This window comes from Corvus cornix, chromosome 1A (assembly GCF_000738735.6).
Source record: "Corvus cornix cornix isolate S_Up_H32 chromosome 1A, ASM73873v5, whole genome shotgun sequence".
In the NCBI taxonomy this organism is placed as follows: Eukaryota; Metazoa; Chordata; class Aves; order Passeriformes; family Corvidae; genus Corvus; species Corvus cornix.
The window spans coordinates 63,971,925-63,988,217 of NC_047057.1; the positions used below are offsets into that span (position 1 = coordinate 63,971,925).

Here is a 16,293-nt window from a genome sequence, read left to right on the forward strand (position 1 = left end):
TGAAATCTTAGTAAGCCAGGAAGGTACAATAAAAGCAAGAATTATTTATGTCCTTTCAAGGTTTGGTAGGGGTTTTTTTTCTTAACTGTGAGAAGGCAATAAAATTGTCTGTGATTCCAGTGTTTTAAATCAATTCCTTTCAAATACAAATTACCAAATATAAGATAAACATCCATATAATTCTTTTTCTGTGCTACACGGGATGCTACAAACTTTTTCTTTCCTTGAAAAGCCTGGGTACATTCAAAAGAGAAGTTGGCAGGCCTGAGGGTTCCAAGACTCAGTCCATTCCTATTTCGTTACAAACCCACCTCACCAACTCTGATCATTCCTCCTGTCCCATGTACTCTGGGATCTTCTCAACAACTGCTAGTTCACCTTCCCACTACCATCCCATTTTCCACCTTATTTTAGAGACAGGTGCTTTTACATAGGTTATTTGTTTGCCCTCATGGTAACAACTGAGAGCATCACACTGTCCAGAGTGCTTCAACACCTCTCCGAGTCAGATTACTTAGGCAACATTATCCTCGTTTTACACATCGGGAAAAATCTGAATGGCATTTGAAAAGCATTTAGAGCTCTTAATTTTCAGACTTCTAATTAATGGAATTGGGAGCCTAACTAACTTAATTCATTTTGACATTTTTGCTCTAGGTTAAATGCCCAAAGAAGTGTGAGAAATCAGAATGTGATTAAGCAGAGCACTGAACCAGGATGTCCCATGCTAAGAAAACGCAGAATAAAACATTCCAGTTACCAGTATGAATCCAGACATACTTTATTCAAAGGACAAGATTCATGGACAGGACTTAACTCATCGTCCAGTTTCATGTTTTGGTTCAGGTTTTCAATAATTCTACATCCGCATCATTTAGAAATACTAACACAGGAGTTGAACATTTCTGTAATGATCAGGTGTACCTGCAGACTCTGCTCTCATGCTTGTATATTCAGTAGTTTCTTCACAGATTCCTTGTACTGAGACATGTTACTTTCTGTTTCACCTTCGTTTTTAAGCGCAGTGACCGAGTTTCTGTAATTCTTAACCACTTCAGATGTGAGCAGCTCCTCCTTAGTGACACTACTGACATTCTCTGAGGCTTTCATCTGAAGCAGTGTGTCCAAGGCATTTTTCTGAGAGCGACTATTCTCCCAGATATACTCTTCCATGTCTTCCTCAGACTTCTCGCTCTCCCACTTCTCAGTTTTCTGAAAGAAAATACATAGCCTTAAAAACTACCCAAGACTGAAACAAAGCGACAATAACTTGAAGAAATTTCTCTCTCATAGCAATTCCCTTGATAAACTGCATTCATTGTGGAAGTATTTCCTCCTCTAGAGTCCAAGGCTAGTAACTCAAGCCTGTATGAGCAGGATGAGCTCCTTTCTCCCACTCATCAGCTTCTTTATGTATCTGGCAGATACAACTGGGTGAGTCAGAGTGGGAGGAAAAGCTTATGGACTATACATAATGAATAACTAAAAGCCTTGTAAAAGTAGTAATTTTAAAGAACCCTAAACCCTGCAGTTCAAGAAGCAGTCACTCAGCTGTTATGCCCCTAGCACAGAATTCTGGTCTGCCTACACTGCTGGTAGAGGGAAAGTGAGACAGTCCCTAACGAGTGACCCATGACGTGACTCATGAGGAAAAGCACCACCAACAAATCCATTTTTTCTTCCTGCAAAACAAACTGCTTGAAAGAATCTCTATCCACAAGGTGCTAATCTTTACCTAATCAGTGCTGCAAAATTAGACAGGATCACAAGCTGGGCACTGACAGAAGACACCATCCCAGTGCCTGTAAATACACTTGTTCTGTATAAATTCTGTTTCTCAACACTTCTCCAGCAGGCCTTGAAAGACTCTTAAAAGAATATTTCAAATGTTGTAACCTGCTGGTTTTGTATATTTTATTTTTATTGTACTTTGATATATACAGATGCTTCAGTGATATATTTGCATTTTTTTGTATTGCAGGCTGTATGTTTGCGTATTTGTAATTATTTAGTACTTTACTTATGTAACCAATATGTTGTATCTTTATAGTACCTCAACTATGTAACAATCACAATTGGAAGTATTTTGGGTTTAGTTTTGCTATTCATGTTTTTCTTACAATTGTTATAAAATCATGTCTAAATAAAACTTGCATTTCTCTGCAAATATATTCAAGGAAACCTTATAGTGAAGCATTTATATCATACAGATTTTTCCTTTTTTAAAATCACTTGCCAAAAAGGGCTCTTCAGTAAATTTTTAGCTATGCTATGCAGAACCAAAAAAAAACTCTTTCAAGTCATGGGGGGCAGGTTTTTGTAGTTGTTTGGGGGTTTTGTTATTTTTTCACTTCTGGGAGGGAGGTAAGGTGGGGTGTCTGTGTTGGTAGTGCTTTTCATTTGTTTATTTAAAAGTATTCTTCCCACTAAGCATCAAGGCTGCTGCAGTCAAACCACAGTATTCAATAACCTTTAATTAAGCCCCAAGATTTTTCTTCCCCTCCAACTCTTGTGTGCTTGGATTCCTCTATCTGAATTTAAAACACCTTCCCAAATGCTGTGTCCTGCACCTGGTAAATGGCATCTCTTGTCTTTTGAATCCGAGTCCAAATGTTTAGTCAGAAGCAGCAATTCACGCTGCTCCAAGGTTCATATGACTGACATTGAACCCTGGACACAATAAGCCACAGGAGTAAAAGTACCTCATTCAATTTCTAGAGGGGGAAAAGAGGAACAAAAGGACATCCTGTAGCCCTGTATTGCTGAAACATTAATGGAAAAGTGGGTACAGTGAAATGTTCCTTGTATGTTTGACAAACCCTGCAATCCAGGGTGGAGATTTACAGTTTTAAACTAACAACATCATCTTTTCACATCCCTTGTTTATCTGCAGAATGGCTATCCAAGACATTTTTTCCCCCAAAATCCAGCAGAATTTTCAAGCCACAGCCTCTCTCACAGGGATAGGGTTTCTCAGGAGTAAGGGAATATGGGTATCACTCCTGGTCACTCCCTGGGCCAAATTCATGTCTGAAGTTCAAACAAAAGATCCCTCTGAGGCTTTTAAACACCTCTAAGTCATAGCAGAGACAACAAGGACTAATGACAGTATTACATTTATCTCTTCAGGAAAATCCTTCTCTGCTCACAGTAACTCACAGGATTTTAGAGATGCATGCCAATAAACAGATTAAGATTTCCCTACCTCTTGTGAGCAATACAAAGCAAGATTTTAAAGCAACTGTTGAGTATTTCTTTCTTGGAATCCCTCCCAGCAGAATGATGCTGTCAACATGGATTTTAAAATAAAATCTGACTGCATGGTGGGAGGTGAGGGTGAAGGTAGGAAGGGATTTGACAGTAGAGGGAGATTTCCAAATCCATTAGTTTTTGCAAACTAACTGTATCCAGTGAAACTTAAATACCTTTTCAACACAATTTGAGAAAAGAGAAAAGTGGCTGTAGAATTATATACGCAATTGGAAACATCCCCTACGTAGACAAGCACCCATGAACTCTGAACAGAGGAAACGTTGCACGTGTTGCAGTCTCTGTTTCAAGTGTTATGAATAAAACTAATTAAGACAAGTAAATAAAAATCAAAAATTAGGTCTTTATCACTCAAATTTTGTCAGTTGAACTATTTTCGTCCCCTGCAAATTTAAAATGGTAGTGAACACTGAAGTCTTAAAAATGAGAATAAAACTGTGAGAAGTGGAATACAAGTGTGATACTGTGCAACATTTTCCTAGAATCCCCACTTTGTGAACCAGATTTTAAAAATAAGAATTCACTAAAAATGGTTTTCCTCATTCTATCATGCATAAGACAGAATCTCGGTACTATCCAGTTTGGCTGAAGATGCACTCAGCTGATAATTTTAACCTTTTCCTCTTATAAAACTTACAATAAGAATCAAAAAAACCCAAACCAAACTACCAGAAAACAATTTTCCATATGAAGTAAAAGATCTAAACCTATGACTGAAGAGGCACAGAAAGGCTGGTTTTTTCACTTCCTAATGCAAATATAAAGAATTATTTTTTCATGCCACAAATATAGTAAGGATTTGTTTCTAAGCAGATCTTTTATGTTACAGTTTAAGCCAGTATTTTGGGAGGTTTACAAGCCTTTACAGTGCTTAATCTGAATTCTGAAAGAGTATGAATGTAAAATAGCACTTTGGAGAGTGAAGTTGTTTTTTACATGTAGGCCATTAACAAAAAGCTTCACTTTATATGGTATCTTAAAGTACGGAAGAAAGAAAAGAATTTGGGATCTCTTAAGCAGGCATTTCACCATCAACGTGCTCGGGGTTTTTTCAGCCAGTTTAACTTGCACAATTTTGCTGCTGCAGTGATACAGAGGCTTAAAATTGTCAGCTCCCTGATGTTCCTTTTGGGAAAAACATTTTAACTAAAATTTCCCTAGTGACACACAGAAATCTTGAGGGCAATTAAAAACATGACTCGTGTTGGTTAATTTTCTTGTCAATGGTTTGAACAGTTAAACATTAAATGCTGTTTAGCAAAAATCAGGTATTTTAAAAGGATTATTTTTGAGGGGAAGGAAAGTTCCTTAAATTCCAAGTCAAATTTCAAACTCTGTATAGCCTGGAATAAATACAACTGTATCTTTGTACTGCACTGAAATAGAAGATATTCTATGTGGTACAATAATCATAGATTTTCAGATAATAAATGACAGCTATGATAACATTTTCCAAATTACTGGGAACCTTCAATCCTAAGAGGAGTTGCCAAAACAATTATGTGCTTATCTCTCTGGATATAATACACTTTTGATCTGTACTATTTAATTAACAACTTAGAAATATCAACAGAAGTTTGTAGAAAGGCAAAACCTATTTTTATCATATGAGATTGGATACGAAAATTGTAATTACTTGGTGATGTGGAGTAAGTTAAAATCCATTCTTCTCAATAAGGAGAACTGTATTTTCTAGGACACAGCAACGGCACAGGACAGGTAGGACCTCTAGAGGGTCAAGGGAAAATCAAGAGAAACTGTGAGGACTAAACACTCCAGTGAGGCACAAATGTGCAACACAGAAGGAGAACAAGCAGAGAAACAAAAACAGAACTCTGTCCCAAAAAGTAATACTGCTTAAGAGATGCTCTCATGATTAATGATGCTCTCATAATTAATGATACTCTCAAGTTTAATCTCTGGCTCTGTAACTAACTCGATGAATTTGCCATCAGCCTCTTTCAAAACTAAGGACAACATTTAATTTCTCTAGGCTGGAGTGGCTGCATGCATTTTCTGGAAGATCCAGGCTTCTGAAAGGGTCATTTGTAAGGTATTTATCTACCTCAGTTTGTTTACTGAAGGCTGATCAGGTAAGATTTTGATCTCATCAAGAGAGATCAATGATATTAAAAGTACAAGTCTTTGATGGTTTTCTGTTTGGTTTTTTCATGTCTATGCCCCACGAGACTTTGTTTCACTCAAACACAGAGACCGAAAATTGAACCCCTGCAAAAATTGCATTTATGCATCAAAAAGGAGCCCTGTTTGTCCAGCAACAAGAAATATGGAGCTTAAACACAAGGTATTGCAAAAAGCTTATTACAGTCAGAAACATTACAAAGACAATTCCTAATTCAACATTTTGCTGGAATGCTCATCCTTTTTGGTTTCAAGAGGTAAAAAAAAGGGTAACCTTCTTCTACTAGAATACACATTTCCTGTCAGGAAACCTCCTTCCTTTGATTTTAAATGTTTGAATTCAGAGAAAATTTATTAGATTTAACATCTACTGTAAAGCCACTTTAGCTTTACCTTTTCTGGCTCTCATTACTGATGAGGACTCTCAGTTGTTGGATTCTGGTGAGCACACAATGGAATCCATGGTTCAAAACAGAGGATATATTCCAACAGTTAGAGACCAGCCTCACTTCAGCCTCAGTTTGCATTACTTAAACCACATATACTGACACAATGAGAGAGAAGCCTGTTCTAGCTTGGGAGGGCACAATTACACCACCCTTCATTGTTCTGAGATCCCAAAATCAGGAGATTTACCCTGAACATCTTCAGTTATACTAAAAGTTGGCCAGGGAGTTTCAGCAAGACTTGAGTGCCACCTCCCACTGCAACTCTACAATCCCCATGTCATAACCTCCTGAGTGCTCCTAACATGAATTTTGGAATCCTAAGTAGCCAGAGACCTGCTTAGGTTTCAACAGTGGACTCCTATCCTTTCACATATTTTAGGCTGAATTACAAGGTAAACTCCCACTATGAAACTGCAAAATTCTGCTGTTACCATGTGTTACTGGCACAACCTGAAGTGGTAAAAATAATGTTTATTTGGAATGGCTTAAAATGACTGTATTGAAAAAAAAGAAGATGAAGCCTAAAGAAAAGCTGTATGATGGATTTGAGTGTTATCTCCAGTGGTCATGCAAAAATACCCATTCAGCATGCAGACACAGACTCTGCATCCCACCAGTGCCTTGCCACTGAAATCTCTAAAAAAGAAATGCAAAAGCAGTTCCCCTCTAATTCAATCAAGCTGTACAGCCATGGGGTTGATGGATAAATTTTAGTTAAGCCTCCAGTGTCACACTGTCTGTCCATTCTTCATTTTTCCCTTCCCTCACCTTTCTGTTTCAAATTCCTTGCTCCTTCAGCACTATCAGCATCTACAAGGCAGGCACAGAGGTGCACCCAGAAAACCCTTTGGCTATTATTATCCATATTAAAAAGCCACTTCCCACCTACTGCTATATTCTTTCTTCCTTACTGTTATTTTTAAGTCTTGAATCTTTCATCAGACTTCCATAACTACACTACCAGAACAAGTGAGAGAATTCCAAAATGTGGGTTGCATTACTCTGCTGTTAATATATCAGATTAGACTTCTTACTATAAGAAGTAGTGGAGAATAGAAAATCCAGGCCAACTTTTTAGTAATCTTTCAAGATCTCAGCTTTGCAAGGCAGAATCGAGATCCTTCACTCTCCCTCATGTTGTGTATGTTGAAACACCATGTGGAATTGGAGCAATAAAAATATAACTACTCTCAACGTTTTTCCTTACTGGAAATTGACTTCCTGCTGCTGGACTTCTGAGTGATAAACTATTAATCCAAGCTGTGAAGGAATCAGTCCACGATCCTTTCAACCACTTGAGGGCAGCAAACTCATGCTCTAAAAACCACTTGTACCATAAAAATACATCCCGGTTTTGAGTGGTTACAGCACTCAAGCAGTACCATCATTTAAAGGCAACAAAATTACAACTGGTTAAGCTGCTGTTTAATCATCTGTCTCATATATCTCACTCTTTCACTGATTAATTCAATCCAGGCACAATCCTGGGGGATAATTTGAAAGGAATCACAGAAAAAGTCCACAGAAGACAAATTTAATTCTTACTAATTAGGGCAAGTCAGCTATCTAATTAATACATTCTGAAAGCTAGCAAAACACAAATATTTGATTAATAACCTGACAACTAGTAAACAGGAAGCAAAAGATCTCCAAGTATTTTAGAATGACAAAATAAACTAACATTCTTAGATTTTAAAGATTTTTAAAACTGTTTTAAAATAACTGAACTCATGGGTCTGATACTGCATTTGTAACTGTAATAAAAGAATGATGCATAGCTGGCAACTAAAACATAATTACACTTGAAATTACATTTCCTGATGTATATCTGCATATAACTTTTCCTCCTATAGATGCTTGCCAATTGACAAAATCCAGTAATCCAGATATTAATGTAGATCATAGGAGTTCTGCCAAATTTAACGAGATCACGGGCAAAGTTTTCAGGCTTGAGGGCAAAAGTTACATGCATCCAGCTTTCCTTCACTCAGCAAGAATGGAACACTGCCCTCATGTTTTGATTCAATTCCATCAGCCACGTGCATTAACAGTGTGGCACTGCTCTGCTGAGAAAGCCATCAAATCCTACAATTAGTTCTGCAAACAGGACTGACGTTACTGCCTAAATGGAAGGTCAGGCCCTGTCCATCCCCCTCCAACATTAAAGTTCATGTAAATGAAAATAAACCACACATTGTTTGCTCATGGCTTACAAAACAGATCCAAACTATCTTTCAGCAATTTATTAAAAGGCATTATCCCTCATCAGGGGGGAAAAAACCATGCCACAAAACAAACCATGTCACACAAAATAAAAAACCATGTCTCAGGAAACCATTAATTTTTCATGGGAATCAAAGACAATTACAAGTGATTGACGAACTCATCAAATATTAACGTGGAGGATGAAAGGTAATAAAAGTGCAAGAGACTTGTGCATATTCAATACACACTGAACACTCCCATATCAATATTGCATAGCCCTGTCTGCCAGCACTAATTAAAGCTGGAGCCCAGCACAGCCGTGGTGTTTGTCTGAGATTAATAAAGTGAGCACTGTCTAGCTCTCTTGTCATTGCTTAATACTGGAAACTACTCTGCCATTAATTTAAGATTTGTAACACAATGTGATGCTGTTGGGGAGAAAAACATCCATGTGTATTTGAAATCTATAGTAAATGTTATCTTTCACTACCGATTTAATTTGATGGACTCCACAATTACAGAATTATCCTTCAAGGCAACTGCCACCGAAAGGGAAATACAGCTCATCCTCCTTAGTGTGTTCTTAACATCAGCACTGCAGTGATCAAAATCAAGAACAATTCATAAAAATGCTAAGTATGGACATTCCACAGAACTGTTCTAGAACAACTGAAAACAGTAAGTAATGAGTTTTAGCAGTGGATAAGGTAAAACTTCTGTCAGAGTCACACACAGAGATGATGAAGGCTTTCACTGTCTCAAACAATGTGATAGTGACATAGGACATATAAACAAAGTTCAGTCATCCAAAACATTACTATGGATTGCCAACAACAATTTCAGTTCAGACTGCTCACTTGTTTTCTGTAAAAAAAGCCTGGAAGATTGTTGAAGGGAACCAACACAATTAACCACGAAAACACAGGACACAAGTGTGAAGAATTCCCTGTGAAAGGAACATCTGTGGTCAGAAGGTGGGAAGGCTGTCCCTTTTCTGAGCAAGAGGGAGCTCAGAAAAGCAGTCATCTTGAGGTAAGCTACGTGGGAGAGCATTTAAGAAGCAGAACACTTCCAAATGACAACCATGGCTTACTGCAGCCCAGGAAGAGCCCAAGAAAAGGCACATTCTAATTAACAGACAGGAGTTTGGAATCAGACAGAATGTTGTCTTGGTTGAATTTGAAGAGAAGTGAGTTGGAAGCAAACAGAATTATAAGGTAATTTACTTTAAATTATGACAAGAGAGCACACTAAGAGAGCCCATGCACAACTGCTTACCCAGGATTCGTGGTACAGAACTGTGAGCAGGTGCATGCCATAATCATAGTTCTGTCTTCTTAGGGGACACCTGGAAATGCAGAAACATTGTTTGGAACAAAAGGTTAAAACTTACCATCAAATTTTCTACTGTGTCATCTTAGGAAATGCGTGGTTAATTCCTGTGCATTTCTGAATTACACACAACCAAGAACAGTATCATGGAAGCAAGAGTAATAAGAACACAGGAAAATGGGTAGCTGCAAGTCAGCGGAAAATATACAATATCCAAGAATTTACAAACCTTCTGGAAACATTATAAACTTTGCCCCCTGTGCCAAAGTGGAATCCAACACACATTAAATCTGAACTCTTTTAAAACCTGTTTTTAACAGTTAATAACAGGAGTAGTGTTAACTAAGTCCTATTTTAGCCTTAAAATATTATAATCCACCAAGACAGTAACTAGTATTACTAGAAGACACCCAGCCTCTTTTCTGCTGTGGCTATTACTACAATACTTGTGTTTCCTTCTGGCAGCTCACCTGTCTGTTGTAATTGTGAGCACATCTGTCTCCCGACAGTACCGCTCTCCCACAAGCTTAATGAGCTTCTTCTTTGCGTGGTCATCCAAATTCAGGTTAGAAAGTTTAACCTTCAAGAAAAGGAGAAAACAACTTTAATTCCTTGTTAAATCCAAACTCTGAAGTACTTGAGACAGGCACATCTTCTATGAAGAATTAGGAGAGCTATTTGGGATACATTTGCAGAATTTCTTCTGATTGTATCATGTTGGAAGTCTTAACACAAGGCAAGAGTAATGTGAGTATTCAAACAATATAAACCTGCGTAATAAAGATTCCCACAACGCCTTACAAGTCCCAAGGCCAGTCAATATGAATGGGCAGATTGGTCAGGAACACACAGATGTACTCATTTGCCAGTGATTCTGAATTCCCTCCATTTCCCTCATTTCCTTACAGCAGATCACACTTGCATGTTTGAAAAGGAAAGCCAAGCATTTAGGGGTTTGAAAGAAAGGCTGTTTACTAAAACTACTACTTACTCTTAAGGTCACCACTCTTGCTTTGGGATTCCGAATAGAAGTCCCTGAAGACACATAATCTACTGTTTCAATTTCAATGGGAAAATGCTGTTCACATTTCTCATCACTGTCCAGAGCACTTGGCCATTCAGTGCAGAAATCTGTACAATAAAGAGGAAACACTCCCAGTAATACCTGTCTGCTATATTTGGCTGTGTTTTTTTCTTTCAAATGTATTGCAATACATGTTTTTAAAAGTACTAGACCTAGAAACCATACTCATTTAGGTAACAGCAGTGTTTCTGCTAGACTTGCTTCAGTATTGCCATGCCTCTCTTTGTACTGGCTTCCCTACAACAGGATACAGTACTCCAGATGCAGTCTTACAACTGCCAAACAGGATCACAGAATGGTTTGGGTTGGAAGTGACACCTCTACTGTGGGTATTTTTTAGTAAATCCAGCTGCTCAAAGCCCTGTTCAACCAAAGCTTGAACACTTCCAGGATGGGGCATCCACAGCTTCTTTGGGCAAGCTCTTCCAGTGCCTCATCACCCTCACCACAAAAAATGCTTCCTTTACCTGAGCTCCTCATTAAGTTTCCCTTATTGGCTTGCTGGGTGGAAAGATGCTCCTGGTCTCCAGTAGATCCTGTATCTCCCCAGAAGACCCTGCTCTCACAGAGGGTCTCATATTAATAGCTTTTTGGTCATTAAATGCAGCCCATAATGGCTACTGATTGAAGCCTCGTTCAGTCACAGAGTTCTCTGAGAACTGAGTCACATTCATCACTCACCCTCTGTAAGACACTAAACTATCAACTCATCAGTTCAAGCAAGGCCTCGTGGAAAAGTAACATTTCAGTCTTACTGTTGTGCTGAAAACCTCCTGAGGCCTATCTGCTACCAGCTGGATGACTCCTGGCAGTGGCAGGAAAGCAGGCAGTACCAGCCGAAGCCAGCTGAATTGCTAGCTTCACAAGTGTACCATGTCTCACCTCCATCACACACAGTTATATTTTGCATTGTCTGAAAACTTCGGGAGATGGTTTAAAAAGAAAAAAACAACCAACAAACCCCCAAAAACCTCACCTCCCCCCTCACCTTTGAGAGCTGCACAGTGTTTCTTAATTGCAGGAGGAGTAAGATGCAAAAAATTGGGAATCTGAAACAGACACATTAAGAGTTACCAAAATAACAGCTTTTTGTCTCATCATAAGTAAATGGGTATTACCGAAATCTGATTACCCTTCTAACTTTTGATAAAGCAGTACAACATGCTTAAGGAAATATTCAGGTAAGCAGACTCTTCTCAAGTCGGATTTAGGGAAAGACTTAACTCTGTGATAAAAACCACAGGCACGATCATCCTAAAAAGTCTCCCAACATGGTTTATTTGTTAATTAACTTTATATTTGTTACCACTTAGAAATTCAAGAGGACTATCTGACTTAACTATAGAAAGCAGTCTCCAAGACAAATATTCCAATCAAAGCAGTGTGGCCTAAGTGAACAGTGACTCTAAAAGCGACCCCCCAGCGATGGCACGTGTCTTACCTTGATAAGTTCTAGGTTGCCTTCTTTGGGGGGAGGCACTCCTCCCTTCACTGGGTAACCCATTCGGATTGGGAGAGGCACAGAGGCAGGCTTGAAGGCAGCTGCTGTTGGGTACACACTGCTCCAGTCCTGATCAACAGCCATCCTCTCTGTCCTGGGAGGTGCAGACTAATCAGGGGAAAAGGGGACAAGTGGGATGGGAGATACACGGGATGTAAGGCAGGATCAATGCACCAAACAGTGATTTCAGGAATCAGTTCCCACAGCTGGATATTTCAAGACACCTTTACAGCAAAAGTTAGTGTTGATTTGTAGAGGAATTTTTAGCAGAGCGACTCTCCCATCTTAGCTACCACGCCTTTCCAAATCTTCCACTGTATTTGATGGCACAGATGCTTAGGAAGAAGAACTTGCCATCTTCCTGCCTTGGGATAAATCAGGAGGGGGAGTCAAACCAGTACAGAATTGCAAACTCCATCTCCTAAAGGGCCTGAATGTGTGGTGGGGGACAAGACAATGAGCTTTAAAATTCTTGAATCCTGTAGGTGTGGAACAGTTCGTAACTCATAATGCTGAAATTTCCTGCCATAGAAAATCCAGAGCTGGGACAAGGTATTAGTTCACTGCAGAAATAGCTTACATGCTTCAATAGCTGACCATCATTTCAATCAAATGCTCTTAGAAAAAGAAAAGCTTTATGCAAGAAAGCAACTGCCACAAATCCTGTAAACTCAGGCTGAAAACAACATTGACATGTCTGGTTTACTGGAAATGCAACTTTAAGTTACTTTTCAGACCTGTACTACATGGTGTCAATGCAAGTTACCCATCAGCTTAGTGTTACATTTTTGTTAACACAGACTGAAAAGGTTACAGAAAGCAGGTGCTGGCCTGTAACAGTCCCAGTGCATTGTGTCACCTGGACCTGACTGCAAAGGGGCTCCTGGGCAAACTGTTATAACATACAGCTTAGAAAACTTTCCCAAACACCTGAGCTAACAGTAAATCATTTCAGTACTTACTGATCTTACAAACTGTGGTGTCCTGCCTCTTCTCCTTACTGAAGCTGAAAGAAGGAAAAAGAAAAGAGAAAAACAAAAACATTTAAAAAATAAATTAGTATAGAGTTTTGGGAAGAAAGAATGTAGCATAATTCTGTATGGTTTGTCTTTGTGACAATATCCAGTAATAATCCCCAATCTTTACATGGAAGAAGCTGAAGATCAGACACTCGAGACTGCAGATTACTAATTATTTTTGTAAAACATAATATAAGAAAGCACATGGAGGACAAGAGTGAAGCACACTTTTGCCTTCACCCCTGTGGTCTCTTTCCCACACAGCTGTTCAGTCACAAATCACTCTCCACCAGTAGCACAAGATGGATAAACTTAAAGAGTTCCTACTTGCAAAAGGAGAGTGCCATGGCTCCATCCTTTCCTTCTGACAGCACAGCTTCACACCCTCTTCTGTGCCACACCAGCTCAACTAACCCCTGCATGAACACTGGATTGTTTCTCTTCTTGAACTGGGGATGGGCAACACGTTGATCTGGCTTACTGTGCAGTCCCACAGAAGGTGGAACAGGAAGTGAAAGAGTTTAATCCCTTTCAGGCCTGGGCTTTTCCACGCTCTACTTTGTAGCCCACTGATTTCACCGGGCACTGTGGTGAGGGAGCCCTAGGGATGAGTGAAATCAGCAAATACCACAGAATTTGCAAACTAAACACTCATCCTTGCATGCTTGTCTTCATTTCCTCCTCCTCCTCCAACTCTAAAACACTTCCAAACCCCACTGTCCAAAAAACACCACCAGAATAAAATGGCCTCAGACACATGAAGGTGAACCTGATGACATTTATTTTCAAGTGTCTGATTTGAGTTCAGAGATTTCATCGATTGTGCATATTTAGCAAAAACCAATGACTGAGATTTAGGAGGGGATGTTTGGGTTCTTTTTTATCTCATTCATAGATCTTACAACCCTACCCCATAAAACCTTCTGGATTTCGCAGGTTCTTTCTCTTCCTTATCTGAGGACTTTATGGACCCTTTTCTCTTCATCCTCTTCTTGCTATTAAAAGCTTAAACCGAACGGTACATCCAGGGCTCTCCAACAAATAATATACAGCATTCCCTTATCCCTCGACCTACCTTTTGTGTGGTGCTTTCACACGCAGCCACACCCCACAACAACCTTACTATTTCTGTTACAAACATCCGTAATTTCAGCCCAGGACGCCTTTAACTACTGCAGTGTCACCGGCCATCACTCAAAGGCGCTTCCCGCGACCTGGCGGTGCTCCGGGAAAAGCCGACCCACAGTTCCCATTCGCAGAGGCCAGGCACGACACGAAAGGTTTCACAGGAGTACACACAGCGATGAGATTCCCTCGGGGAATCACCTAACACAGGCAGCGCTCCGCTGCAGCCCTGCCTGCCGTCCGTCCCGCCATGCCGGCGGTGCAGCCCGACCGCCCCGGGCACCCCGCGCTCACCTTCCCGAGGCTGCGGCCCTTCCCTGCCGCTCACCGCCGCCGCCGACGAAAAAGCGGAGCGTCCCCGCGAGGCGCGGCCGAGGCCCCGCCGGCGGCCCGGCACAGCCCGGCCCGGGACAGCAGAGCCCCGCAGCTCAGCCCCGGCCCGGCAGCACCGCCCGGCCCGCGCCGCCATCCCGGCCCCGCCGCGCTCCTCCCGCGGCCCCGCCCGGCGCGAACGGCGGCCGGCTCGGGCCCGGCCCCGCACAGGCGAAGGCGGCAGCGCCGCCCTCACGGAGCCCGTAGGGCTCGCTCTGCCCCAGGCAGGAGCTGCGGGCTCCGCCATCCCGGGCTCTGCCCGTGAGCCCGGCTGTGGAGCACTGAACTGGGAATATCCCGGGTCGGAAGCGCGTCCTGGCCCTGCACAGACACCCCAACCACCCCACCATGTCCGTGGGAGCGTTGTCCAAAAGCTCGTGGAGCTCTGGCAACCTTGGGGCCGTGACTGTTCCTTGGGGAGCCTGTTCAGTGCCCGACGACTCTTTTGAGGGAAGAACCTTTTCCTGATACCGAACTTAAACTTCCCCTGACACAACTTCAGGGCATTCCCAAGTCCTGTCCCTGGTCACAGAGAGCAGAGATCGGAGCTGCCCCTCTGCTTCCCCTCATGAGGAAGTAGCAGATGGCCATGAGGACCCCCCTTAGACTCCTCCAAGTCAAGTTTTTTCCCCTCACAGGTGAAAAGAAAACTCCTCCCCTCAGTCTCCTCCAATTTCTTTTTGGGGGATTTGTTTTTTCCCCCCAGAACTGAAGGGGAGGAGGACTGGTGAAAACAGCCATAGAATACAGATCAGAACAGGAGATCGAGACAGTGACTTAAGAAGAAAAATTTAAGTCAGTGCAGCTGTAAATCGAAACAGGATCTCACCAGTAAAATTTACTAGGATGAGACACAGTCCTGAAAAAACAGTGTATTTCTTAAAACTGGTAATCAAAACCTTCTGCTAAAAGTTTGATGGCATTAATCTCTCCTTCATGCTGTTCAACCAGAGCCTTCTATCTCTCACATTCACCTCTTCCCACAGGATTCTTCAACCCCCCTTTTTGTTGCAGAACAAATCAAATCGTGCTGGGCTACATCTGAGACACACTAGAAACCTGAATGACAACGGACAGTGACTTTTCTAGCAAATACACTGCGGAAGGGCTTCAAGATTTTGACTCGAAAGAGCTTCAAAATTAAAAGTAATCTAAATAGCTGCCTGGAAAGTCCTGTGTTAAAGACATGGGTACTGATCAGAGCTTGGGCTTTAGAACTCACTTAGAATGAAGTGAAATATCAACAGGAACACTGAGAGTTTCCTCTGGAACACAGCATGGAACCTCCTTTTCAAGGGAAAGCTCCTTTCAGCTCTCCTCATGTTTTAGCCACAAAATAAATCTTGATAGGGAAACAAAACTGTAGGTAGCACAGGTGGTCCCAGTAAACTGCCCAGATTTCCAAGTCTGGTCGAAAAAGATATGTACAATTTTATCCATGTTGCATCTATTTTGTGTAAAATATACCAGTATATCATCCCGAAGGACAGGAAATGTAAAAGGAAAAAAAAAAAATCTAAGAAAAACATGTAAACGGAAAAGACTATGTGATTTGTTTATATATAGAAAATCAAAACACTGACAAATATCATGTGGAATTGGAGCAAGGAGAATTGAATGGCTCTGAATGTTTTTCCTTACTGGAAAATTGACTTCCTGCTCCATTTGCTTCTCTTTCCTGCTTTCACACGGGACTTTTCAGTGATAAACTAGAAACTGAATTTTCCTCTCTGCTGCAGCACAGCCAACCCAGAGTCCAACATCTTGAGTTGATGACCACCTTCCGAAGGAGAC

General features: G+C 40.9%; 1 protein-coding gene across 1 annotated transcript; it reads right to left on the bottom strand.

The window, feature by feature from the left end:
- Window positions 1–756: 756 nt before the first annotated feature.
- On the bottom strand, window positions 757–14,596 carry MRPS35 (mitochondrial ribosomal protein S35). The gene is given in 10 exon segments (XM_039570692.1): window positions 757–1,212; window positions 9,345–9,414; window positions 9,869–9,978; window positions 10,390–10,529; window positions 11,471–11,531; window positions 11,924–12,091; window positions 12,946–12,989; window positions 14,422–14,487; window positions 14,490–14,562; window positions 14,564–14,596. Coding segments are annotated over 10 exon segments (1,038 nt in total). The 3' UTR covers window positions 757–939.
- Between the last annotated feature and the right edge of the window lie 1,697 nt (window positions 14,597–16,293).